The sequence below is a fragment of the Rhinolophus hipposideros genome, assembly GCF_964194185.1.
Source record: "Rhinolophus hipposideros genome assembly, chromosome: 2".
Lineage (NCBI taxonomy): Eukaryota > Metazoa > Chordata > Mammalia > Chiroptera > Rhinolophidae > Rhinolophus > Rhinolophus hipposideros.
The window spans coordinates 37,041,759-37,069,097 of record NC_138048.1 but is presented as its reverse complement, the minus strand read 5'-3'; the positions used below and the strand labels follow the sequence as shown (position 1 = coordinate 37,069,097).

Here is a 27,339-nt window from a genome sequence, read left to right as displayed (position 1 = left end):
CCCTGACTGTTTCAAAAGCACTCAGCCCAAATCCTTAGATACTATATAAGTAAAGTTTAGATTAATTGAAGAGATGAACATAATAAATCCAAGTTCCAGAAACAAAGTTGTTGTAGCCTTTTAGCACTTAGGAAATGAAATACATATATATATACATATATATATATATATATATATGTATATATATATGTATATATATATATATATATACATTTATTTATATATATTTATATATATATGTATTTATTATATATATATTTCCCCCCTTCTTCCACTTCCCATCACCCCCATCCCCCCAACTCCTGGCCCCACCAGCTGCTCCTGGCAGCCCAGCTCTAGGGAGAGCCATTGCTCACAATCTTAGCTGTAGAGGGTGCAGGTCACTGGGCCCATGTGGGAATTGAACTAGTGACCTCGGCATTAGGAGCATGGCTCTCCAACCACCTAAGCCACTGGACTGGCCCTGAAATACCTATATTATAATAGTATTTCATGTGTGCAGAGGTCAAAAATCTCAAAATAGACAGTCACCCAACTCAAAGTAAGAAATTCAGAAAGTCATGGAGACCATCAAAGTCATGGGTTTTCCCTTATTTATCCTTTCTGTTAACTTAACATTGTATGAATGAGTGATTTCTTTTTAGTGAAGTTTTTTTTTTTTTTTTTTTTTTTTTTTTTTTTTTTTAATTCTCTCATAAAGAAGTAGTCACTGTGAAGTAATGGTCTCCAACCTACGGCCATGAAGGTTTCTGATGACCCTCACTGCTTCTTCTCATTTCCCCACAGGGGTGTGTGTGTGTGTGTGTGTGTGTGTGTGTGTGTGTGTGTGTGTGTGTGCGTGTTTGTGTGTGTGTGTGTGTGTGTCCCTTTTTTTCCCTACTTTTGTGTTTCTAGTCAGTGATTATGGATGGAACAGAAAGAGAACTGATAAAAGGTAAAATAATACTTCAACGGAAAAATGACCTGCCAACTGTACAGATATGCTTGTAATCCTCTTCTTTGATAGTCTTGAATATTAATTATGATACTTACGGTAAAATGCCATTATAATTGCTGATATTTCTTTCTCAGTGCTTCCTGTGTGTCAGAGACAACTGGATTATTTCATCTGTTCTTGCCTATAAAGGAGTGCTGATGTGAATTGTTTCCATTGGAAATACCATCCATTTCTTCCCCTCTCCCCTCCCTCCTCCTTTTTTCCCCTTTCCTCCCTTCCCATTCTCTTTCTTTCTTTCTGAAATGTAAAGCCAGAGAATCTCTTTGAGTTGAACAATGGATTTCTGGAGTATTATTCAGTATTGTATGTCAAACTGATTTAAAGTTAAAGGACTCATATAATTTGTGACTTTTTTTTAAAGGAATGCACAATTTGCTATGTCAATTTATGTATTCCTTTCTTTTGTCACCTAAACTGTATGTCTTTCCAAAGGTGTCTTATAGCATCAGTGGCTGGCTTGAAAAAACAAAGACCTTCTTAATGAAACAGTGGTGGCTGTATTTCAGAAGTCATCTAACAGACTCCTGGCAAACCTTTTTGAAAATCCCATCAGTACTGACAGTGGTGAGTCAAACACCTTCCCTCATTTTTCAGCCTCAGAATGGAACCCATGGCTGCCTCAGCGTTTACAGCAATCCTTGCTTCTTTCCTGTGATAGCTGTGTCTGCTCCCTGTGGTCTGACTCATCCCCTCTTATTAGCCTTTCTCTCCTCAGGCTGGTGGTTCTACAGGGAAATGGTGCTCGAACATAGATATATTTCAAGGAGCCTGCTCTGGCCTGCTTTTATTGTCTATTCTACCCAGCTGCAAAGAGAGAACAGCAAACCATATTTTGATAAATGATTTTGGGGAAATATCATGTCCCTTTAATATATATTACCCAAACATCTTGGAATTCTCTTTCACAGTGCTTTTATATTATAATTACATGGTGGCTCTTCTAAGCTTCATGAAGGCAGGGATTATGTCTGATTTGTTCAGTTGTAGCCTCCAACATGTAGGAAATGCCTGTTTAGCAGGTACTCCATAAATATTTATTGACTAACTAATAACTAATCTTGTTTAGTAATTAGTAATTTACAAAGCCCTTCTGATACATTATCTTACTCAATCCTTGCCATGACCGTTTCAGGTACATATAGAGAGAAGTCTCTCCCTATTTTACAAGAACAAGTCTAGAAAAATTAAGCAATGCCCCAGTTTCACAAATCTAAATGGAAAAGCCATTTCTGAAGTGTAGAAAGCAGGACTTCTGCTATCTCGTCAGGTGCCTATTCCACTCTCACTGTCTCCCGGTAACAAAACAGAGAGATGGAAAGACTACTCATATTTAGTATGCAATTCAGACTTCTGCATCATGATACAAAGGATTTGAAGATACTGAGTCCAAGTTACTAACATCAGCTTCACAACTGGACTTAATGCTAGCTATAGAGGGAAACTCCATGATTCATATCAAAAGTCACAGACTGGCAGCCCCTGAGCAGAACCTGGCCTTCAAACATGGTTGTGTTTGGTCCACACAGGTTAAAAAAATCAGAAGATTCCACATACATATTTGGATTTCCTTAAAAAAAATTTTTTTTTTGAAATTATGAGAAAATGGAAAATCTGGCCAGCCTGGGTTCAGATGTCCTCATGGCAACTGGGCAGAGTATACTAGCTGTTCTTTAAGTGGGATGTATATTCTCAGCTCCTAACATTCTCACCCTCCTATTATCTTACACCCAGCTTCAAGTTAACACCCAACCCCCCTCAGCTGATTGACATGGTCAGGGAATGGAGAGAGAATTTACTTTTCCTGGTTTCATCAGTACCTAGTGACGTAATTCAGGAGAGTACCCAAATCCTGTGGGCCTGCTTCGAGAGGAGGCTGAGAAATGGAAGCTATTGTGTGGAGACTGATCATCTTCATGCACTGCATTTACCGATTGGAATAGCTTTTCAAGTACCTTTGAGGGGTCTGTGAGATAGTGGTCACATTGCTTATGACGCCCAGATGAGTAATTTTCTGATCAGAAGAGATCAGAGAGTAGTTTGGGCAGAGAATTAGAGAGGAAACTGTCTTCTAACTCTTTAGGGTGTGCTATGTTCTTTGGAAATAGGAAAGAATTATCCAGAATGTCCTTTTTCATAATCCTTTAAGCACCCTCTGAAACTACCTGCCTCTAAGTTTCTGATCCCAAACATCAAATTACCTATTGTAACCTTACTTGCTTCTAGGAAACCAAGTACTTGAAACCAGTTATTATTTAAAGCAAAAAAGTAGTGGAAGGTAGTAGTGTTTCTTTTCCATGTATGGAGAAACTTAAGTACAAAGAAGTCAAGTGATTCACTTGGAGGGCCGGGGGCATGTCAATAGGACGATCCTAATTAAACTTTGTGACATCTGCCTCAGCACAGTTGCTACTCAAGCAGAAAGAATATTTTATTAGTTTTCCATACTGATAGCTGGTCTATTTTCTCCAGATTGCCTTTGGATTTTGTTGTTGTTCGTCTTTGTGAGTTAGTACTTACTATACAGATGTTTGTAAAACAATTTGGCTTAGCATAAGTTCTTTTGCTTCAAGAAAATGGAAATAGATTGTTTTTTATAAATTATAAAAGTAATATATGAGTGCTACCAAAAACACAGACAATACAGAAAAACTAAAATGAGGAACATAAAAATTATGTATAATCTCACATAGATAACAACTGCTAACATTTTTATGTATACTCTTCCCAACATTTTTTATGTATATAGCCACTCACAATACAACGACTCTTGAAAACATGTGTATACACTCAGGATCATAATATACAAACTATTTGGTAACCTCCTTTTTCTCTTAAGGTAAATCCTAGAAATCTTTCCATGGCAGTTATATGGATAAACATAATCATTTAAAACGATGAAGTGTTTCATTGTATGCCTACTCTTTCATAATTTAACCAATCTCCTATTGATGGACATTTGTTGATAATTTTATTTTTTGCATGTTTCTTTTGTAATGACTAAACAATGCTGCATTGAGTGTCTTTATACAGTTGCCTCATTATTTCCTTAAGTCAAAGCTCTAGAAATAGACTTTTTGTGTTGAGATATAAGTATTTTTAAAGCTTTTGTAGATATTGCCATATTGCTTCTAGAACTTTGACAAATTTATGCTTTCATCAGCAGGGTATGGTAATGTGACAAAAAAGAGCTTTCTAAATGTTTTTTTCTTTTTTTAGCTCTACAGTTTGGGAAGAAAAAAATGCAAGAAAGGAGCTTCATTCCGAATGGTTGCATCTCTGCACAAAGTAATTTTTAATTGCATCTATTCATATATTACCTGCTTCACAATCTTCATGTTATTACTTACTTGAAACTACACATCTTCAAATAAGAATATAAAGTATCTGAAGTTAGTCATGTTGCAAAAGTTGAAGTTTATTTTAATATTGATTGGCTTTAGTGGACACTGTTAGCTTTAGTGAGAATATTGGCTCATAACAACTCACAGTTGCCAAAATTGCCGTTGGCCAAATGGAAAGCTAAGCTGTCTCCCTACCCTCAGCTACAGACTCTGGCCCCTCCCTTGCCTCAAAGTGGGACTAAGTAGAGTCTACGTGATAAAGATTTTTCAGACAGAAAACTTGAGAAACAATTTCTTTCTTCAAGCCATTTTATTGCCCAGCCATAAATTATTGTTATCAAATTCAAAACAGGTAGATATGATTTACAGCAGAACCATGTCTGTCAGATAAATATTGACTTGCCATAGGAAAGAAATCATGTATGTTTGGTAAACAGGGAAGAATCTTGAATTCATTGTTTTATTGTTGGTAGGCATCTTGACCTTAAGATTAAGTTGATAGAATTGGAGACACTTGTGAGGTGCATTAATTGTTTTACTGATTTACAAAGTGATTTTATGTTTGTTACGGTGTCTATTTTAGGAAATTCGAAGTAAATTGATGACTAACCTGAAATCAACAGCACCCCATTTTGTGACTTGCATAAATCCTAATGTAAACAAAATGCCAGGTAAGAACTAGACTTCTTTGTAATCCATACCAGGGCATACATTTGATTTAAGCTTTGTGGAACATTTACCAGTCCCTTTATATAAGGATTGATTTTCAGATTTTAAAAAAATGAAAGTAAGTTAAAAGTGAGGTCTTTAGAAACTCCACAAGATTGCCTTTGAATTGAGATTCAAGTGGATTTCCAGAAGGATTTCACAAAGCAGGCTCAATTGCGTAACATTAGAATGCTGGATATTACCATTTAAATTTCTTCCTGAATTTCATGCTAAAATGTGGATGAGCTTCTGTGCCATTGTCTACAAGTGCAACATATAATAAAAAGGGTTTGAATAGTCAATTGGAGGATTAAGGTAGATATATCAGCATTAAGAAAATTATTTGGTCTGAATTATCTAAATTGACCATAAAGACAGTTCCTAAATCCATTTCTAATTGTTAAGAACTCCCTCTAGTCTTCCTTCCCAGGGCTAATATCTTCCCTCTCCCTAATAGTACCCATCTCTTTAGGTATGTATTTCTGGGCAGTGGATACTTTTTTTTCGTTTTTGTTTTTTTGTGTTTCTTTTCCCCCTAGTTTTATTAAGATTTAATTGACAGGCAGCACTGTATAAGTTTAATGTGTATAGCGTAATGATTTGACTTATAGATATCATGGGATGATTGCCATAAGCTTAGTTAACATCCATCATCTCATATAGGTACAAAACAAATTAAGAAAAAAAAGTTATTTTCTTATGATAAGAACTCTTAGAATTTACCCTCTTAATAATTTTCATATATACCATACAAGAGTGTTAGCTACAGTCATTATGTTGTATATGTACCCCTAGTATTTATCTATTTTATAGCTGAAAGTTTGTATTTTTGGGCCACTTTCTTCCAGTTTTTCAGCATCCCAATCCCCACCAGTGGTAACTTCAAATCTTGTCTCTTTTTCTATGAGTTTGGTGGTATATTTTTTCTCTTTTTAAGATTCCATATATAAGTGATGTCATATGGTATTTGTCTTTCTCTGACTTATTTTACTTAGCACAATGCCCATCCATGTTGTTATATATGGATTTCCTCCTTTTATGGCTGAATAATATTCCACTATATATATATATATATATATATATATATATATATATATATATATATATATACTACAACTTCTTCATCCACTCATCTGTTGATGGATACTTAGGTTGTTCACATGTCGTGGCTTATTGTAGTGTACTTTTTGATGAGTAGATTGTTTTTGATGAGTAGAGGAATGATGAGATAGGTAGGTGGTGGTGGTGAATTATTATTTATATTTATGCCTTTAATTGTCAAAACAAAGTTTTTACTGGCATTACCTCCATGGCTTGCTTTTCCTATATCATGGGTTTAGAAATTCCTAGCCTTCTGGCTGGAATTACAAGTTTCTATTGAGCTTGGTTGGAGGCTGTCAGCCTCAAAGTTGTGTATTTGACAAGCACTTATGTCTTCAGAGCACTAATCACCCTTGAAATATATAGCCAGATGTTGCTGATTCTGATTTCCAAGGTTCTGTAGTATCTTGCATTTTTATTAACCTCCTATAATTAAGGCCCCGATCTTGACAGTCTGTGACCTATTTTAGGAAAGTATGATGCTAAACAATGATGCTGCAGTTTGAGGTTTTGCAAAGCAAACATTTCATGCTCATTCACGCTGTATATTTTTGCCTCATTGTTTCTTATCAGCTGGGTTTCTGAATGCATTTAGGGACATTGCTTCCATCTAGCAAGGAATCTAATTAGCTGCCTCTATTTTGGAGTAATTCTGATACCTATTAGAGTTGCCTCCCATGGAGTCAGCTCTGATTTCAGCAGGACTTTGTTTTTTGTTTTCTTAAGTCACAAGACAAAATTATAAGAAACGCTTCATGATCTAGTCAAAACAGCTCTTCACATGTACTTAAAGGGAATGAGTGTGCTCTATTTTTAAAGTGTCTTAGGACCTCACTTTTGCCACTTCTTATGTATCATGTTTCTGTTTATGAAAGGGATTAGAGTACAGGAATATGAGTGTATGGCTTAGAGTTCATTGCTGTGACTCTGGGCACAGGCCGAGTCATCTCATTTCCATTTTTCTTATAACACTAAAGTAGGGTTTTGTGTTAGGGAGAATGCTGCTCGAATTCTTCCAGAAGACTTGCTGAGAGCCAGATTCAGTGGTTTCTTCGATGGTTTTTCAAAGGCTTCTATTAGAGATGACTGCTATAGAGGTGTTTCTTTTGATGAAAGAGGAGGTGATAAGAGAATGCTTATACTATAGAATAAAACTTAGGTGCTGAATATAGGCTGGAATGTTGTCCAGTCTTTCCTAAGGCAATAGAGTAAATGGAATTTTGTTGTTGTGCCATCTTATTCTTTCTTTTAATTCCTCCTTTTTGTAATCCCTTTCCCCTACTTAGAGGTGGCAGTTTCCTTTTGAATTCTTATTTCTCTTTCTAGCTGGTGTTTGGCTGGTAAATAAATATGATACCAGACATTTGCATTCTAGCAAAACTGTATTTTTTTTCTTCTTCCAGAAGTATTTGCTTATAAAATCTTGACTAACAGCAAACTAAAGGGTTTGTTCTCTGTTAAAGGAAATTCAAGTAAATTCTACTTGAAGACTCCCACGTAAGTTGATGGATACTGTTGAGTGCCGTCAGGCTGGGAATGAGTGGACTATTTAGTGCCTATCATGTAGAAAACACAAATTCTAACTCTTTGAATCAAAAGATGCAGCAATTAGGACAAAAAAAACCTTAAGGTAATAATTTTTTTTCTGACACAGATTCAAAGTGACCTTTTTTCTTCAGGTGTAATGGACCCTTACTTGGTTCTACAGCAACTGCACTGTAGAACTGCACTGTGATGGTGTCTTGGAAGGGATTAGAATATGCCATGAAGATTTTCCAAAACAACTGCTGTATGCTGATGTTAAACAAAGGTAAACACACATCCCAGGACCCAAGACACCTGAGACACTCCATTCTGTTTTCCTCTCTTTCTGAGTGTTTAAGCATGTATTTTTTGGTTGATGTCCTCCAGAATACAAACCGATGTGATTTGGTGGTGGTGAGATATATGATGACAGAGTTCCATTATTATTTCCTCTTAAATTCAACATCTATGTAGCTGTAATATCTTTAAATCTCTACTAATGGATAATAGATCCACGCGAAGAAGAAATATATACAGAAGAAAGATATGGAGGCTGAATTGAATCTCTGAAATGGTGTCTGTGTGTACTTAATTATAACTACCATCCAAGTACGCTTTTTCTTAACTAGCAAACATGTGAAAGGAAGGAAGCCAGCAGAGTTTGTGGAAGGAAAAAGGAGAGGCATCTTTGCTTTCTACTTCCTGAATTCCAAAAGGATAAATTATAGGTCATCAAGCAAATATGAGCAAACTATGGTAGTAAATAGAGTAAATAGAGTAAATGAGTAAATGAGTAAATAGAGTACCTGTCCCAGAATTAAGAGGCATATTTCTAGTTTTCCACCGGCTTACCACTGGGTGAAGGAATCTTGGAATTTATGGTCTCTGCTTTTCATTTTCTTATCTGTACCTAAGACTTCCTCTCCCTCTTTTGCTGCTCCCAATCTCTCCCTTTCTCCCTAAACAATCAGAGAGTCAAACGAGGTTGTCGCTAAAATACTATGAAAAGTGTAAACTGTTTTACCAAACTAAGAAATTGTTGCATGTATCCTCATTATTATTGCCAAAAGTTTTGTGAAAATTGAACATATTTATTGGAGATAGAAGTCTGTATCTCCTTTTACCTTATTTGACCAGATTACTCTTTTTTGAATCATATGACCCCGACCCAAGAATTTATTCGTTACCTATTTTAAATTAGGTACTGCATTCTGAACCTGAAGGCCTGTCCAAGGAGCAAGTTTATGAGCAGCAGAAAAGCAGCTGAAGAATTACTTGGCTCCTTGGAGATAGACCATAACCGGTACCGCTTGGGAATCACTAAGGTAACCAGAACACTACAAAGAATGCATTTGGAGAAGAGTGGGAAGAAAGAATGTGTATCTTAAAATACCTATGAAAAGTTCAATTACAAGGCATGTCACAGCCCTTGTGACCACAAATAATACAAAAGAGCTCAATTGAAAGTAGAAACTTTCATGCTATTTGAGAGAGAAAATTCAGTGCTTCTTAAACCTCAGTCTTGACTACATTTACATTTTTATAAATATTCATCTACACAAGTTTCTGCCTAGATATAAAATACTGAATCAACGTTAGTGTGTTAAAAAATGTTTATATATACCAGAGATAGAAAAAGGTGACTCAATTTGCCGGAGTGAACTTGTCTGTATGTGATCTGATTCAGTCACAAGTACTATTTTAGGGAATTAATTCTAGAAAATTATCTGAGTAATTAAAAACTTTAAGGTCAACGCCACTATCCAAAAAGTAATCCAAAGTTAACTTCTTCAAATGGGATTCTGCTTCTTCTTTGATGATCTTGGTAGGAACCACATATTTTGGGAAACTTCTGACTAATAGATTTGGTTTTATCAGGTTTTTCCTAACAACACTTTAAATACTAAATGATTTGGAGAATTGGAAGGCCTTGGATGAAGAGCTTATAGGAAAAGAACTCTGTAGGATGTGATTAAAACATGTTATTTTTCTTCCACACAGTCTGTTTCCACTGTTTGTTGTTTCTGCTGATTTTCACTACTGGTGCCTTGGTTCCTTGTTTAGTTATTTTTGTGTATATTACTCATCTAGACCGGGATTAGCACAAGGTGAGTGAGTCTCCTAAGGCACAACATTTAAGAAGGCACTCTTAGGGTTATGCAAGTGCTGACTTGAACAGCCCCAACAGTGATGGCCTTCTTAAAATTTGTGCCTTAGGTACTTCACTCACCTCATCTTGGCCATTCCTAATGATTATCAAATCCTTTAATGCCTAGCCAAAAATGTCTTTCTTTAGAGCAGAGGTCAGCAAACTATGTACTAAGGGCCATTTCTGTGGCCTATTTTTTTTTTTGTATGACCCACTTGCTGAAAATGGTTTTCCAATTTTAAAGCGCTGTTTAAGAAAAAGAAGAAGAGTCTACGAAGACTCTCTGTGGCCCATAAAGCCTAAAAATATTTACTGTCTGGTTATTTACAGAAAAAGTTTGTGGAACTTTGCCTGGGCCTATCTTAAACCAAGTTCCTGAGACAACCTAGACATTATCAATAGATAAGAGAGCAGATAGTCTAAGTTCTTAAAGAACCAATAAAACCTAAGCATTACATAAAATATTTTGTAATCTTAAAACTTATGAAACCAAACTTTCTAAAATGTACATCTTATAAATAATATTCAAAGAAATTTAAGAAATAGAACTGATAAATCAATTGCTCATAGGGTCATTTAACAGACATTTACTGAATACCCATTGTGACTGGAACTAACATCTGACTTATTTCTTTTAGATGTTTTTCAAAGCTGGCTTTCTGGGCCAACTGGAAACAATAAAAGATGAAAGACTATCTAAAGTCTTCACATTGTTCCAAGCCAGAGGACCGGGCAAACTGATGCGAATCAAATTCCAGAGGATTCTGGCAGAGAGGTATGGTACCCCTTTCCTGCATTTCCATTGCTAGGGTACCGCTGTGCCTCAGTCAGTGTAATCTTACCTCATTGCCTTATCAAGGTAAAGCGCTGCCTCCTCTGCTTAGGCTCAGACTTACTTAAAAAAATTGAAATCATGGAACACCAGAGTACAATGGGTTTTTATTGCCTTACCCAACCAAGTATAAGCATAATTCATATGTTTCTTGCATTGTTTCTAAGCTTTCCCTTTGGAAGAATTCCTTACAGTCAGAGAAGTGGGGGTGACGTGACCCATCTCTGAGGGTGACATGGCTCACAACACCTAACAGAAGCAGACCTGGAAGGGTCTGCACGCATCCGCTAGCAACCTCTATGCGGGAAAGTTTGCTGCCAAGTGTGGAGGTGTTCTGACCACTTCACAACTTCCCCCGGGTCAGAAACTGTGGCTCTTGGTGACATGTAACCATAATTCTCTCATTTAATTTCTGGCAGGTTCTCTAGGACATTTATTATCACATTTGGACACTTAGGTGTAGGTTTTGTCTGTTCTTTAACAGACTCATTCAAAGCAAGCTAGTAAAATCTCCAAACAAAGGGGCTGTGAGCAAGAGACTCTGCCGTTGTGATATGTACTTTTCCTGTGGCATAGTTTACCTTCAGGAGAGAAGTCCAGAGCACTTGGTATAACTTGCTTAATAAACAATCTGTTAATTCCTTCTGTTAATCTGAAGAAGAAAAAGATCATTATATGATGATGTCAGAGATATTAGAACAACATCTCTGAGTCTTCTGTGACCCTCATATAGTGCTCAGTGTGGTATGGGAGTTAATGGGAATTTGGGGATCACGGGACATGGCTTCTAGCTTGGGTAAGCTGTATAACTTGGGTAAGACCCTTAATTTATCCGTACTTCACATTCTTTATCTCTAAACTATCCATTCTTTCTAAATCATATGATGACTTCTAAAAATTATTATGAAATATTTCAAACACAAAAATACAGAAAATATTGTCATATGCACTCATCAAAGTGCATTAATTCTTAACAATTTTTCTGTAATTGCTCACAACTTAAAAAAATAAATTAACAATGTGAAGCCACTTGAATATTTCTCCTTTGATCCAAATTCTGTAAAGATATGGAGATATATAGCTATGCAGATATCCTTAAAAGGTGACTTGCTTTTTCATGTTTTTAGTTTTCACATAAATAATATTCACTATGTGTTATCCTGAAATTTGTTCTTTACATTCAGTATTAGCTTTGAAGTTTTTTTAATGCTAATAAATCTAGTGCTAGGTTATTGATTTTAACTGCTGTGTTTTATTCCATTGCATGCGTATATAACAATTTCTCCAGTTTCCATTTCAAGTAAATTTGCAGTTTTTTTCTATTACAAACAGTTCTGCAGTGACAGTTTTATAAATGTCTCCTCCTGAACATATGTAAGTTTCCTAAGGATACTGTTACTCAAAATGCCGGTCCATGCTGATACTTTGTGGATAGCAGTTTTAGGCTATACACACCTTCAACATTATGAAATATTGTCAAAATGCTTTCCAATTTACTCTTCCCATTGCTCTGTTTCCCACCAACTTGTGGTATTTCATACTTCAAAATCTTTTGCCAAACTTTGTCATATTTCTGACTTTGGGGGAAGCTATCATTTCCCTAAAATGACGTTTTCTATAGTTTGTTCTTTGTTTGTTTCTAGATACAATATATTGTATGGAGAACATTGCTTCCATCTTACTTTTATCAGGAAATGGTTGAATTCTTTTTCTGCATCAACTGAAATAATCACATGGTTTTTCTCCATTAACCTATAAATATGTTGAATTATATTAATGGATTTTTAACAAAATGCCTACCTTGTTTATGAAATATTACCTTTTTTAAACACTGATGTATTATTATGAGGATGTTTACATCAATGTTTATGAGTAAGTTTGGCTTGTAATTTTCTTTTCTCTTGCTGTGTTATCTGACTTGGATCAATGTTACCTTAACCTAATAAAAGAGTTGAGGAGTGTTTCATCTTTTCAAAACATGAAACAATTCATTGTGATTATTCTTTGAATGTTTGGTAAAATTTGCCTATAAAACAATCAAGACCTGGTGTTTCTTTTGTGATATTTTACAATTTTAATTCAATTTATTTAATAGTTCTAGATGTATTGAGATTTATTTCTTCTTGAATGTGTTTAGATAAGTTTTCATTTTTTCAAAAAAAGGAACTTTACATTTTTTAAAAACTTTCCAATTTGCTAGATTATGATTTTTAACCTCTAATATACCTAATGTTTTTTCTAGAGCACAATTCTAGATTATTATAACCCTAGACTATTAGCATTCCTGGTATTGTTTATTTGTGCCTTCTCTTCTTTTTATTCATCATTCACATCAGATGTTTAGTAATAACGACTTTTTTCATTTTCTTTTTTTTTTGTTTTTGTTTTCTAGTTTCTGATCTCATTGTTATTCTTACCTTTCTTCCACTGTCTTTGGATTTATTTTCTCAATTCACAATTTTTTTCAGTGTGTTTAATCAGCTGCTTAATTCTTCTACTGAATGTCTGATTTCAGTGACCATACTTTTCAGTTTAGACACTTTATTTGTTTCTCTTTCAAACCTATCTGCCCTTTTATCATCGTCGATCATTTTTTCTTGCTTTTCAATTTTTTCCTTTATGCCTTTAATAATTTTTAACAATTATTTTTATGGTTTCCACAAGATTGTTCAATTATCTGAAATTCTTGGGAATTTAATCACATTTTTATTGTAGGTGCTCACCCTCACTGATGGTTGATTTTTTAAATATGTTTTATAATTTTGAATTATAAGCTCATCATCAGAGGGGATTTATCTAAGAGAATCTCTGGTGCTTGATATTAGGGTGTTTCCTTCAGTGCAGTTTTATGTTTTCCCTCCCGAAGGGCCCTAAGGGTATTTATTACCAGTGTAAAAAAAGATCATGCTAATTCCTTGTGTATTTCTGTACTAATCAGGTAATATAAACTTCAAACATTCCTGTGGTGCTGGTTCATGTTAAAAAAAAAAAAATTCCTACAGTAGGATGTTTTTCTTCACTCTAAGCTCAGAACAAATCAGATATACTTCTCTTTGACATTTCTCTGTGCCAGTGGGTGAATTTTTTAATTTTTATTTTCATTAAGGGTGAAATTCTTTGACGATCTCATCCCGTCTCTTTATCCATGTGGACTTAAAAATGCAAACTCCTACAACACCAAGACTATCCTCTGTTTTTCCATGAAGATGGCCAAGCTGTATATGCATTCACTTATTGCTCAGAATTTTAGCTCACTCGTTATTTCTCACTCCTTTTCAGGCTCAGCTCTCATTTAAAGGCTATTTGTGATGAGAGCGTTTTCTGGATATCGAATCTACAACGTTGCCAGCCTCAGAAGTCCCACATCGGGCTTTTGTCAGAATCAAATGAGAGCCCAGATGTAGAAGTGCTTTGAAGACTGATGAGAATTCATAAGGACTCCTAAAATGATGTGCTTATTAAGAATCTTAATTTGGAAAATAACTCTCTTATTGTCTGGGTTTACTTGCTTTTCTTTTTTTTCTCTCTTGATGCAGGGACATACTTCTTTTGATCCAATGGAATATAAGAGCTTTCATGGCTGTGAAGGACTGGCCCTGGATGAGGCTATTCTTCAAGATCAAGCCTCTTGTTAAATCTGCCAGGATGGGAAAGGAGGTAGTTGGGCTGAAGGAAGAATCTGTGCAACTGCAAAAAGCCTTGGAGAAATCCGAATCTACGAAGGAGGAACTGAAAGCAAAACAAGTCTCCCTTATTTGGGAAAAGAATGACCTGTTTCTTCAGCTGCAGGCTGTGAGTGGCCCCACCATTGGTTCTTCAAATCAAGTTTTTAATTAGATTCCCTGTTTTGCAGGCAGGGTTGACTTGAAAATAATAGAGCATGTGCTTTTCAAATACTATACAATTTCATCAAGCATAGACAATGGAAACAGTTAAAGGGACATCCTGTAACACAGAGAAGTGATTTCATTGACAGGATGTCTTTGAAAAAGAGACAAACTCTTAGATGGCTTTAACTATATTAAAGCACCATCATCTGTCATGGGTGCCAGGAAGCTCTGGGTTTTAATTTAAATTCTGTACCTAGCCCATGATGTATTAGCAAATCAGAGCACAGGATTTTAATAAGTCCTGAGAAAAGCTTTACTGAGATCTTCAAGTTTATTGTAGTATGCTCCTGGTTGGTTTACCTGATTTTGGTATCCCTACTTCCTCCTTCCCTTATCCAAATCAACATTCCTAATCAGTTTAGTCCTCAAAACAGTAGTTCTCAACTTTGGATTTGCATCAAAATCATTTGGGAAGCATTAAAATAAAAAGAAAGATTCCTAGACCCCACGCTCAGATATGTTGATTAAGCAGACCCTGTGTGGGTCCAAATAACCTGTATGGCTGATTCTGACATTCAGCCCATTTTGTGAACCATTGTCTTAGACAAACGTCATGTTGCTTCCCTGCTAACAAGCTTCAGATCCTGCAGTATGTGTATTATAAGCTCCAAACCCTTGGCCTTTGTGTTCGAACCTCCATCTCCAATCTGATGCCAATGTGCCATTTCTCACTCCTTTCCACATTCCTTCTCTCTAGTCACCAGGACTACTGTTATTCCCAAACATCCTAAAGGCATGGATGGGATTGTATCCACCTTTATTTTGTTCTCCAACAACTTAGAACACTGCTAAGTTAAAAAATACTGGGCTCAAATATAATTATATAAATAAAACAGTTTTTCCTGCTTTCTGAATGTATTGAAAACAGAAAATTTAGTAATTTCAGACTGGCCCAAATTATTTTATTTTGGGGTTGTGCTGTCCATCAGTGTTCCAGGAGGCCATATTTTACATAAGAATTTACACCCAGAAACACATTTCTGACACATATTTAACATAGCAGTGATTCTAGAACTTTAGAATATGTAGAATGTTTAGACTGTATCAGCTTTCTGAGATGCTTGTTAGAAATACCAATTCTTGGGCCCCCCTCCAAACCTACTTTAAGATCCATACTGTGAGAATCACAGTTTGTAATGTCATGTGTTATGTGGCTTAGGGGAGAGATAGCTTTGGATGAGACCTGGCCTCCTAGTTTCCGTCATTCTTCCTATTGACAGAGAGAGTGGCCAGTGCTACCTGGGCTGACATGGGAGACAGAAGTGGACCCAACTTGTGCAGAGGGTGGTGGGTCAAAACCTAGGATACATGATCAAAGATTAGTGAGGCGAGCATGGGAAACGTGCAGAAGCCAATCCCAGAGCAAAACCAGGAAGTGTGAGATGAGTTCAAACTGTAACAGTGATTTAAAACGTTGACAGAGCTATGAAATATTTTATTGTTTATTTTTAAGGGACACAACACAGTAGGGATCAAGGAAACAGAATCCTTTTAAAATCATTCACTTAAAATGCCAACAGAACTCAGAACCCTTGCCAATTAACACGGTGAGTACATGAGAGAACAGCTACCATTGGGGACAGGATGTTTCTACTCTTCAACTGCCACACCATTGTTCAATTGGTCCCCAAGTCCTACCATCACATTTAAGGAAGGGATCAAGTTTTGTCAATTTGACTATCCATTCAGTGATGGGGACAAGTCCTGTACACAAGCTGAATGGAATAGAGCAGATAACTGTTCTGCTCATCACCCTGCGGTGAATGAAGATCAGGTGTGCCCATTATTTCCCAAACATTGGAAGGTTCTCTGATTTGATGGACCCTTCCTGCTTTGACATTTTTGTTTGTTTTTAATTTACCCCTTCTCTTTTGGTCCTCACTGATGTTGGAGATTTACTATACTATACGTCCCTTATCTGCCTTTTTGAGCTCCATTTGTTGGGCTTCTCTTTGCTAGGAGTTAGTCATGAACAAATAGCCTGAATTTTTGCCCTTTTACGCTCTTAATCTAAGTAGCTAAAACAACTTAAACAAGGCAAATAGGTACATAGTTAATAAATTGCCCAAACTAGAATATTTCAGATGATGAATAAGGTCTAGAGATGGAAGATGGAGCTGTGTGTGATGTTGTGTTATGACAAGACCTGCAGTAATTAAGAACTTGCTCACAAATGAGAGGTCTCATTTTCCATGTTTCCCCCAAAATAAGACCTAGCCAGACCATTAGATCTAATGTGTCTTTTGGAGTAAAAATTAATATAAGACCTGGTCTTATTTTACTATAAGACTGAGTCTTTAATATGATATGATATGATATGATATGATATGATATGATATGATATGATATATGATGTGATATAATATAATATCCGGTCTTATATTAATTTTTGCTCCAAAAGACACATTAGAGCTGATGGTCTGGCTAGGTCTTATTTCCCGGGTAACACGGTAGCTTCTAGTGGAGACAAGTGAGAGGGGTTCAAAGTTATAAAAGGTGCTTCTGTAGCAAAAAAATAAATTGACCCCTTCGTTTTTTACTTTACCCATAACACAGGAGCAATGGGCAACTCAGTGAGAGTTGGAGATAGTACATTTGAAAGGAGAAAAGGAAAGAGTGTTTTATGCTCTTGGTGTATAACTTGTGGAATTCGCTGCTGGCAGAATCACTGAGGAAAAGACTTTAGATGGAAATAATAGTGAAATTTAGTTAGTGACTTGCAAATAAACTTATGAATTCTAAATTTAGCCTATGAATAAAAAAAATCTACAGTTCAGCTCTCTTTATTAGAAGAGAGCTATATATTAACCAAATACATCATGGTGATTATAATGTATTCTATTGTCTGAGGGAACACTGCTCTCTTAAAAGACCATATTCTGAGCAGGTATAAACTTCAAACTCTTTGCCCACGTGGATGCTTCCAGAAGCTGTGATTTAAGTAGTGCACCCCTGATTTTTGGAGACCTGTTGTTAGCTCTTTCAGGCCCCCAGGATTCTATTAAGTGCCTTAGAAGAGGTAATCTAATCCACTGAATGGCCTGAAAGATTGAAAGCTCCTCCAAACACAAGTACCTACTCTACTGATCAACAATAAGATCAGGGAACTGGGAATATTATTTCAACTGCTTAGGAAAGAAGGTAGGTGAATGTGCTGGGCAAAGGGCAGACAATTATCTCTTTGCTAGTGTTAAGCAGCATTTTCGCCTAGCTGATAAATTACTTCCAGCTGTTGGCAACAATTTTCTCCTCATCATGGCAGGAGCAAGAGATCCTGGCAAATGTTGAAGAGCAGTGCGAATCGCTGATTAAATCCAAGATACAGCTGGAGGCCAAAGTCAAGGCGCTGTCTGTGTGGGTGGAGGAAGAAGAGGAGATAAATTCTGAGCTGACTGCCAGGGGGCGGAAACTTGAAGATGAATGTTCTGAGTTGAAGTAAGAAATCGATGACCTGGAAACAATATTCGCGAAGCATGCTGCAGAGCACAGGGTACTTCTTCTGTAAAGTCAGGAAGACCTAGATGCCTGAATGCTGCTCCCAATCAGGCTACAGTACCAGACTGGCTCTTTTTAAATTAACTAACACAGTGGTCTGCAAACTTGACAGCACTGGGGAGTCAGAAATGGCATGAAATGGTCTGATGAACTGTGCTGTCCCAATTCAAATTTCCAACTCGATTTATGCAACCTCACTTAATCTCCCAAATGAAACATTTTCATTTGTTCTAATCTTATCGCATCAGAAATCTAATAGAGCAAAATGGTTTCATTGGGCCTCTAAATGTCCCTCTTTTGGAAGGAGAGCAAGCATGATGCAGTTTACCAAAAGGTAATTTGGGATGTGTCTGAATCTCCAGTTCTGTCATTGATGTGGAGTTTGACCTTGAAGATGTCACTTTAATTCCAGTTAAGAACTTTGACATTCTGCTCGTTTTAGCTGAGGGTGTTAACTTGCACTTCTGTGTATGGATTGAAGTTAGCTGAAGACTCCGTATCAGACTTCTGATAAACAACTAGTCTCCAGAATAACACTAATTAATTGTGTAATTTTGGCAGATGATTAAATAGCCACTCTTGTGCCATTGGTTCCCTTTCAGGAAAAGCAAGGGGGCCTGAGATAGCCAGCTTTCATTTTTGCATAGTTTATCAGCTGGAACTCTTTAACCTCAATTTTCTTGGGATATGAGGCACAACATGATTAAGAACACATGCTCTCTGAATACTCAAAAGAAGGCCAAATTACCTTCAGTGGTATTCTTGTTATATGATAATATGACACTCTAAAAATTGGCCATCCAATGAGCTATCCTGATGATATTTGATTAACCGGAATACCCCATTCCCTGACCATGACAGATAACAGATCACTTTGTGTGTGCGGAAGAAAAAGTGACTTCAGAGTTTTTAAAAATATATCAAGAATTTGGCTAACTTTGGTTCTTCATGACCAAATTGGGCAGCTCGTTCAATTTTTTTTGTGCTAGAAAAGAGAGATGATGGCGCTTAGTGTTACACCTAATCTTCCAATGGTAGCTCTAATGAAGCTGCTGTGTTTTCTTCCCACAGGTTAAGAACTTGACTGAGGAAGTAGGTCTCTAAATCAGGATATCAGCAACCTGAACAGAACGGCCAGGGCTTTGCAGGAGGCCCGTCGGCAGACCCGAGATGAGCTGAACACAGAGGAGGAGAAACTCAGCAACCTGGGCAAAGCCAAGTTGAAACTGGAACAGCATGTGGATGTGGTAAGTAATATGTCCAGGTGCTTAGCTATCAGTCTACACATGTACAAATCTCTAATTTTTATTTATTTATCTTGACAGTTTCAGGAAAACTTAGTAACATGGTTTGTTTCCCTCATTACTTAGAAATAGAGAGTTTTTTTCCTTCAATGCACATTGAACCACGATAGTACAGAGAAGCCTCAGCACATAATCTGTCGGTTCTTAAATGCAACGTTCATACAACCCTGGGCAGTGGGAGGAGAACATTGGGAAGAGTCATAAAGGGTTAGCGTTCTAAGTGGCTGACTGTTCCCCACAGAACCTGGTATTTGCCCCACAGAAATGTTGGTACTCGATCTGACACTGGTGTTGGAAGACTGGTTTAGGGGCCTGTTGTGTCTCCACTGATGAGCTGAGGTTCATTTATACTTGAAAGATATGAAAGTCGCCTGCAGTGTTCTACATACACTATTGGGGAATACTTGTAAGAGTCTAAAGATGCTACCTTTGTTCTGCCTCCAAACACCCTGGGAAATAAAGACATTTCAGACCCGCCTCAATGGATGGCTTCATTGTTCTTCCTTTCCCCTCCCCAGCTGACATAGTACATGCATTCATTCTCTTATTAATCCCAAAAGCCCTTATAAAATTGCTGGCAAAGGTCATGCTTATCAGTTTCCCCTATTACCTATTATTTGTCTCAGTTCTCTTCTTATTTCCACTGATTAAGTACCTCACAAAGCCTCCATATGAGGACTTATTGGTGTATGTGTGTGTGTGTGTGTGTGTGTGTGTGTGTGTGTGTGTGTGTGTGTGTGTGTATGAGTGCACACACACATACTCATTCTCTCTTGGAGTTCATCTACTTCTAGCTTTTTACATACACCTTCTAGAAATTCTCCCTATTCCCCCCATTTAAATTTCATATATTTTGCTCTTTACTAGGAAATAGTTTCCATTGCTAAAAAGTAAATACAACAATGTAAAAAATAGCCACATTGTAACTGTTATCAAGCCTCCTGTTAAACTAACCTTGATATCATTGTTGGCAACAATGATATGTCTAGGTGGTTAGCTGTAACTGTCTACGTATGTACAGATCTCTAATTTTTATTTAGTTAATTCAGACAAAACTGGAATGTTCTGACCACCTTGGTGGGATACTATAGTGTGACATGATGTTACAGACTAGAAAATCTAATCATCATGCCTTGTGAGATGTGTTTGTTGGAAAGGGTCAGTACTGAGTTGGGAGATTCAGGACAGCTGTGCAGACAGATTTGCGTGTTGCTACAGGGAACAGAACTTGGACTTGTGGGAAGAATTTCCAGAGACTATCTCAGCTTCTTATGAAGAAGCACTCCCGTGTAAATGGATTTATCCACCCATGAAATGAGCTGCCATGTGAAAAGTGAGCACCCCATCACTAGAAAGCAATCAAATAAGGCCTCACTAGCCATTTGTTATTGGTTTCTTCCCTAGAACAGACTGTGTATTCCTTAATCTCTAAAATTTTCTTCCATCACTGTGATTTCTAGATTCTTTTTTGTTACCCTATTTGTGCATACAATATTTATTTTAAAATACCTACATAGTTGGGCATCATTTACAGATTCTGTGCTTCTATTTTTCTTTAGTTTTCCAGAAAGTAAATAGTTAATAAACACATCTAGTGAAGTATAAACTTTACCTATTTATTTATCTAAATATCTCCTTTTGTCATCTGGAGGGTGCCCTTGAGCAGGAGAGAAAAGCAAAAATGAACTGTGAAGGGAAAAGCTCAAACTGGAGGGCGAGTTAAAGCTGAACCAGGAGAGTTTGGCATATCTGGAGAGCAGCCAGCTGCAGCTTGCTGAAAAGCTAAGAAAGTAAGCCACCTTTATGTTGAAGGGAGATTCTCAGAGACCTTATATTGGAAGGAACAGCTTTCTCATGTTAATTGTCCCCATAATTCCAGGGCCAGAACTCAAAACCTGAAGGCGAGGATACCAACCCTAGCAAATGGAATTTTCTTTTTTTCTTCTTCTTCTTTTTTTTTTTTTTTTTGCTGGACTTTATTATATAGTTGTGAAAAGAGAGTGAATGCATATTCTAAGAATATAACTGAGAAGGCATCTGACTAGCGAATGAAAGCTGTAAGGCATATGAGATGTGAATTATTGGAATTTGAGGCTACAAGTCAAAAAATAAAAATGGCTCACTTCTTTTACTTATGATGAGACCAATGGTGTAAAAGTAAAAATAGCAAAATAGAAAACTGACCCTAATGTGAATGACATTCAATATACCTTCTGATCACTTAAAAAAATACTTGATTGCCAGGTATAACTTTATTCACATTTATATAACTATCTTTGTCAAACAATTTCTATATAAATATTAAACCTTAAAATCTAAAGCAAAACATAATATAATCAAAATTAGTGGAACTTCAGTTCACATGGATGCCTAAGGAACTCAGGGCAAGGTGGCCCTCTCAGTTTAGTTTCACAACTCAGAGAATGGACTTTCTCACCTTGTCCGTTTTGTCTTCCCCTGTTTAGCTAGGATTCCTTCTAACCATTAGGGATTTTCAAGTTATTTGGACTATATCAAATAAGAGGGAAAACAGTAAGGTCCAAGAATAAAATAAGGAAAAGTTGAAGTTGGGAGAATATTGGTCGTTTGGCCCCACAGTGAAAATGGAGAGAGTCAAGTGAACTTCTGGTTTTCCTGTTTGTGGACATGAGTTCCCATTATACATGCTTGTGGTCAGACTTGATTAATACTCTACTACTAAGTTTCTGAATTTGACAGGTGTTTGGGAAAGATGAAATAAGGAACCTTATGAATGTAATGGAACAATGGAAGGCAAAATGATGATAGAGTTTCCTTAGCCTTTAATTTTGAAGATTATGTTTAAGCTCAGCAAAGTGAAAATGATACTCCATGTCCTTATAGGCCACAGCTCAAAGAGCTCTAGCGTTTCAGAAATCCATATCTTCAGGAAGTTATAACTGTATTGTAAAACCTTTTCTCTAAATCGGCCTATGTGTATATGGAAACTTAGGACATGATGAGATGGAATTTCAAAATATTGATGACTAGACAGTATACACTTAATAAATGGTGCTGAGATAATTAGCTATTCGTTTTCTGAGGTAAAAGTTAAATTTCTACCTCACTCTATTCATACACACAAAATCCAGTTGCATAAAGGAAAAACAAAGCTATAAAACCATTAGAAGATGTAGCATTATTCACAATAGCCAAGATTTGTAAACAACTTAAATGCCCATTGATGGATGAATAGATAAAGAAAATATGTAGTTTATATATAATGGAATATTATTTAGCCTTTAAAAAGAAGGAAATCCTGCCATATGTGACGACATGGATGGACCCGGAGAACATTATGCTAAATAAAATAAGACAGTCACAGAAGGACAAATACTACATGATTCCACTTATCTGAGGCATCTGAAATTTGAGTAGTCAAACTCACAGAAACAGAGAGTAGAATGGGGGTAGCCAGGGGTTGGAGGGAGAGGGAAAGTGGAGTTGCTGTTCAATGGGTATAGAATTTCATTTATGCAAGAGGAGTAAGTTCTGGAGATCTGCTGTACAACATTGTACCTATAGTTAACAATGCTGTATTGTGGACTTAAATATTTAAGAAGGTAGATATGTTAACTGTTCTTACTGCAATAATAACACAAACCATTAAAAGACAATATACTAGGTGATAAGTCTTAGGAAATTGGCAGGTCAAATCTTGAATAAGTCACAAAAAAGACATATAGGAAATATCTTAATAAATTTGACTACATCAAAATTTTAAACATTTATGTGGCAAAAGCCAGTGTATATGAAATTGTGACAAATTATAAGTAGGGGAAATAGTTGCAACAGATATCAAAAATTACCAAGAATGTTAAAAGAAATCTATAATTCAATAGTTAAACAACCTAATAGAAAAATGGGCAAGGGACACAGGCACCAGGCTGCTCATTTGGTTTATTGCACATTTTTAAATCCATAGTTGATAAGATGATGTCATCACTAATAAGCAAGGACATTCCAAATCAAATAGTGGCACACTAATCTGCTCTGTCAGATTAGGAAAATGTAGAAGTATGCTAATAGTAAGCATAAATGTAGAGAAATAATCTCATATGGCTAGTGGAGGTCAAAGGGCAGAATTGTATATTTTAAAGCACATACTGCCTTTACCTGACCCAGCAATTCGCTGCTCAGTATCCATTCTATAGAAACACTCACTTGTACACAGTGGGCCACGTGTATGAACAGCATTATGTGTAAAAGCAAAATATTGGGAAAACCTAAGTACTTATTAAAGGGGAAATGGATAAATAAACCACCGATATCTAAATCATGGACTTGTATGTCACAGTTAGTTTTTAAATGAAGCAATTTGGGAAAAGTCTCCAATGTATTATTGAGTAAAAAAAAAAAGTTGTAGAACTGTTATACAAATGTATACAATATTATACCTGTCCCAGAAAAAAAAAAAAAATCCACTTGCTACCTTTTTCCAAATAGAAAAAAATTAGAAACGAGTCAGATGAACTCCAAGGAGGAGAATGAGAAAGATCTGGTGGCTCAGCTTCAGAAGATGGTTGAAGAGCTTCAGATAATCACTGACCAAACACCTGTGAGTAGCTGCATTTCCATGCATGGGTTGTATTGGTGATTTAGGGACAAATGCTCTGCTGAGTCATCCATACCCTGAGCCAATTACACACGGAGGTAGAAAAGAGCAGTGGTTGAAAAGTTGTAGAACTGGCATTCCACAGATATGTAAATCTGGGGAAAATTACTTTTTTTAAGCTTAAGTTTTCTTATTATGAAGATAATAAAAACAAATAGCTGATTTGTTGAATGTTTGCCATGAACCAGGCATTGTGCTAAAACCCTGGACATACAGTTTTTCACTTGTTAATCCTCTTGACAACCTTTGAGCTAATATTATTAAATGCAACAACAGTGTGTATAAGTGGTAAGCAAGGTGCCTGATCCATGGTAAGCATTCAGTGTTAGCTATTTAATTTTTTTTAAAATAATTGTTTTATTTTTCAATTACAGTTGATATATAATAGTATATTAGTTTCAGGTGTATAACAGTGATTAGACATTTGTATAACTTACGAAATGATCACTCCAATAAATCTAGTACCCATCTGATACCATATATAGTTATTATAATATTACTGACTATATTCCTTATGCTATACCCTTCATCCCCATGACTATTTTGTAACTACCAATTTGCACTTCTTAATCCCTTCACCTTTTTCACCCTGCTCCTAGACGCTCTCCCATCTTTTACCCCAACAAATCTAGTATCCCTCTGACACCATACATATTTATTACAATATTATTGATTATATTCTTTATGCTATACCCAACATCCCCATAACGACTTTTATATATATATATATATATATATATATATATATATATATATATATATATATATATATATAAAATTATAGTTGGAAATCCCATGGCCATCTTGTGGTTACCGACTGTTTTCTAATCCCCTCACCTTCCTCCTTACCCCCACCCCCCCGCCCATCTAACAACCCTCAGTTTTTCCTCTGTCTCCAAAACTGTTGCTGATTAGTTCATTCACTTATTCTCTTCTTTAGATTCCACATATAAGTGAGATCACATGGTACTTGTCTTTCTCTGTCTGACTTATTTAACTTAACATAATGTTCTCTAGGTCCATCCATGTTGTTGCAAATGGTAAGATTTTTTTCTTCTTTATGGCTGCGTAATACTCCATTGTATAAATGTACCAGTTTCTTAATCCAGTCATCTACCGATGGGCATTTCGGTTGTTTCCATGTCTTCGCTATTGTGTATAGTGCTGCAATAAACATAGGAGTGCATACAGATTTTTGAATTGGAGTTTTGGGTTTCTCTGGATAGATACCTAGGAGTGGATATTTAATGTTTTTATGATGATTAATCTTTGTACTTAGAAGGCAGTTATGCTGAAAATCTGTTTTGTAGATATGTGTAGCTTCCAAACATTGATAATGGGCCGCCATTTATAGGTTTTAGACTATGTGACGGCTTTACACTATATAACCATGTTATAAAATAATATAAATACTATATATGTATACTTTTAAATGCTCACATATGCATACAAATGGATGATTTTCCTTTGGAACTATATATTTTTCTCAGTAATTAATTATTACTCAAAAGAATTTTGCAACCATGTTCTGATAATTTCTTCTGAGACATTTTGAGCCAAATAAGAAAACCGCTACATGGGCATGTTTTCAGACACAATACTTATCTCCAAGGAATTATGTATCATATTCAGCAGGCTTGTCTTCAAATGACACTTGACTTTATCTAAAGTAAAAAGGAAAAAAACACCCATATTTCAATTTATCCAAAAGACTGATTTTCTTACCTCGATGATAAAAACAAATGCTCTGAAGATTATTTCTGAAGAAATGTTTTAAAAATGTTTGGTCCAATAACAGCATTGTTTGGGATAAAGATTTTGGATCCCAAGATAACTACTTGGAAGAAGATAGTGTTTACTTAGATGTGGAAATTATACATTATTTTAGTACTTACTCTGTCAGCCCTCACTGCAGATCTGATAGCCTACGTATTTGGTATGATCTAGAAATTAACTTCCTTTAAATCATGGTATTCTTATTTAATGGAAAGGAAACATGTTTTAAAATGGATTCTACTTTTTCCCCTACTCTAATTTATGCCTAATTATTTACAGTGATGTTAATGAACATCAGTGAGTTCGGTGTAATACAATGATGTTATCAAGATTTGTAGAGCTATTTGCCCCTACACTAAAAGAATTTGGGGCTGTCTGTGTCCTTATCACTACTTTGTCTAATAATTCTGCCTTTATTGGTATCAGATTATCATCCACTTTAGTAGTCCCTAGTCCTCCACCAGTTCTAATTTGTTACTTCACATGTACTGCTACTTAAAATTGCCTGCAAAGGGGCCGCCAGGTGGCTCAGGCGGTTAGAGCTCCATGCTCCTAACTCCGAAGGCCGGTTCGATTCCCACATGGGCCAGTGTGCTCTCAACCACAAGGTTGCCAGTTCAATTCCTCGAGTCCCGCAAGGGATGGTAGGCTCCGCTCCCTGCAACTAAGATTGAGCACGGCACCTTGAGCTGAGCTGCCGCTGAGCTCCCAGATGGCTCAGTTGGTTGGAGAGCGTCCTTTCAACCACAAGGTTGCTGGTTTGACTCCCGCAAGGGATGGTGGGCTGCGTCCCCTGCAACTAGAAAATGGTAACTGGACCTGGAGCTGAGCTGCGCCCTCCACAACTAAGACTGAAAGGACAACAACTTGACTTGGAAAAAAGGCCTGGAAGTACATACTGTTCCCCAATAAAGTCCTGTTCCCCTTCCCCAATAAAAAATCTTAAAAAAAAAAAAATTGCCTGCAGAGTAAGAAACCAAATAACCAAGTTTGCCAAAATTGTGTATAAAGGTATTCTATCTTCTTTAACTATTAAATGGGAACCAGAGGTGTTATGTTACTTTTCTTAGGGATGAGAAATTTATATATGTACAGTAAAGATCTTGAATATAAAATATACTACAAGTGGTTAGTAAAAGTGAACATTATTTATTGCTATAGACTCAAATATAATATTTGAAAGAGGAACTGGAAGCTGAAAGGACCACTCGAGCCAAGGTGGAGAGGGAGAGAGCTGACCTCACCCAAGAACTGGAAGACTTGAATGAAAGGCTGGAGGAGGCAGGAGGGGCAAGTTTGACTAAGCTGGAGATAACTAAGAAACAGGAAACAAAATTCCAGAAGCTTCGCTGAGATATGGAAGAGGCCACACTGCAATTTGAGGCTATTCAAGTGGTATGTTTCTCTTGAAAAATTGCTTTGTGTTGGGAGCATTCTTCAGGGTGGCCCAGATATTTCTAGAGTCTGTCTGCACTAGTGGTGGACATAAACAGTTTTGCTGAGAGGACAGAACTTTTTCTCTCATCTCCTCTAGCATCTCTTTAACTAGCCAGCAAGCTGTTCTTTCTTCATTGAACCTGTTAATCTAT

At 36.5% G+C, this 27,339-nt stretch overlaps 1 protein-coding gene across 1 annotated transcript in view; it reads left to right on the top strand.

Annotated features, from left to right (window-relative positions):
• The window catches only part of MYH15 (myosin heavy chain 15), a gene marked incomplete at its 5' end in the record, with an annotated part of 103,261 nt that overhangs the window by 38,157 nt on the left and 37,765 nt on the right, over window positions 1–27,339 (top strand). The window contains 20 exon segments of the mRNA XM_081078816.1: window positions 1,430–1,454; window positions 1,457–1,561; window positions 4,214–4,239; window positions 4,241–4,282; window positions 4,922–5,009; window positions 7,827–7,870; window positions 7,872–7,957; window positions 8,873–8,996; window positions 10,459–10,595; window positions 14,189–14,444; window positions 17,805–17,978; window positions 17,982–18,032; window positions 19,109–19,130; window positions 19,133–19,281; window positions 20,984–21,032; window positions 21,035–21,131; window positions 23,806–23,896; window positions 26,912–26,920; window positions 26,924–27,100; window positions 27,104–27,145. Coding sequence (XP_080934942.1) covers window positions 1,430–1,454; window positions 1,457–1,561; window positions 4,214–4,239; window positions 4,241–4,282; window positions 4,922–5,009; window positions 7,827–7,870; window positions 7,872–7,957; window positions 8,873–8,996; window positions 10,459–10,595; window positions 14,189–14,444; window positions 17,805–17,978; window positions 17,982–18,032; window positions 19,109–19,130; window positions 19,133–19,281; window positions 20,984–21,032; window positions 21,035–21,131; window positions 23,806–23,896; window positions 26,912–26,920; window positions 26,924–27,100; window positions 27,104–27,145 — 1,794 coding nt within the window.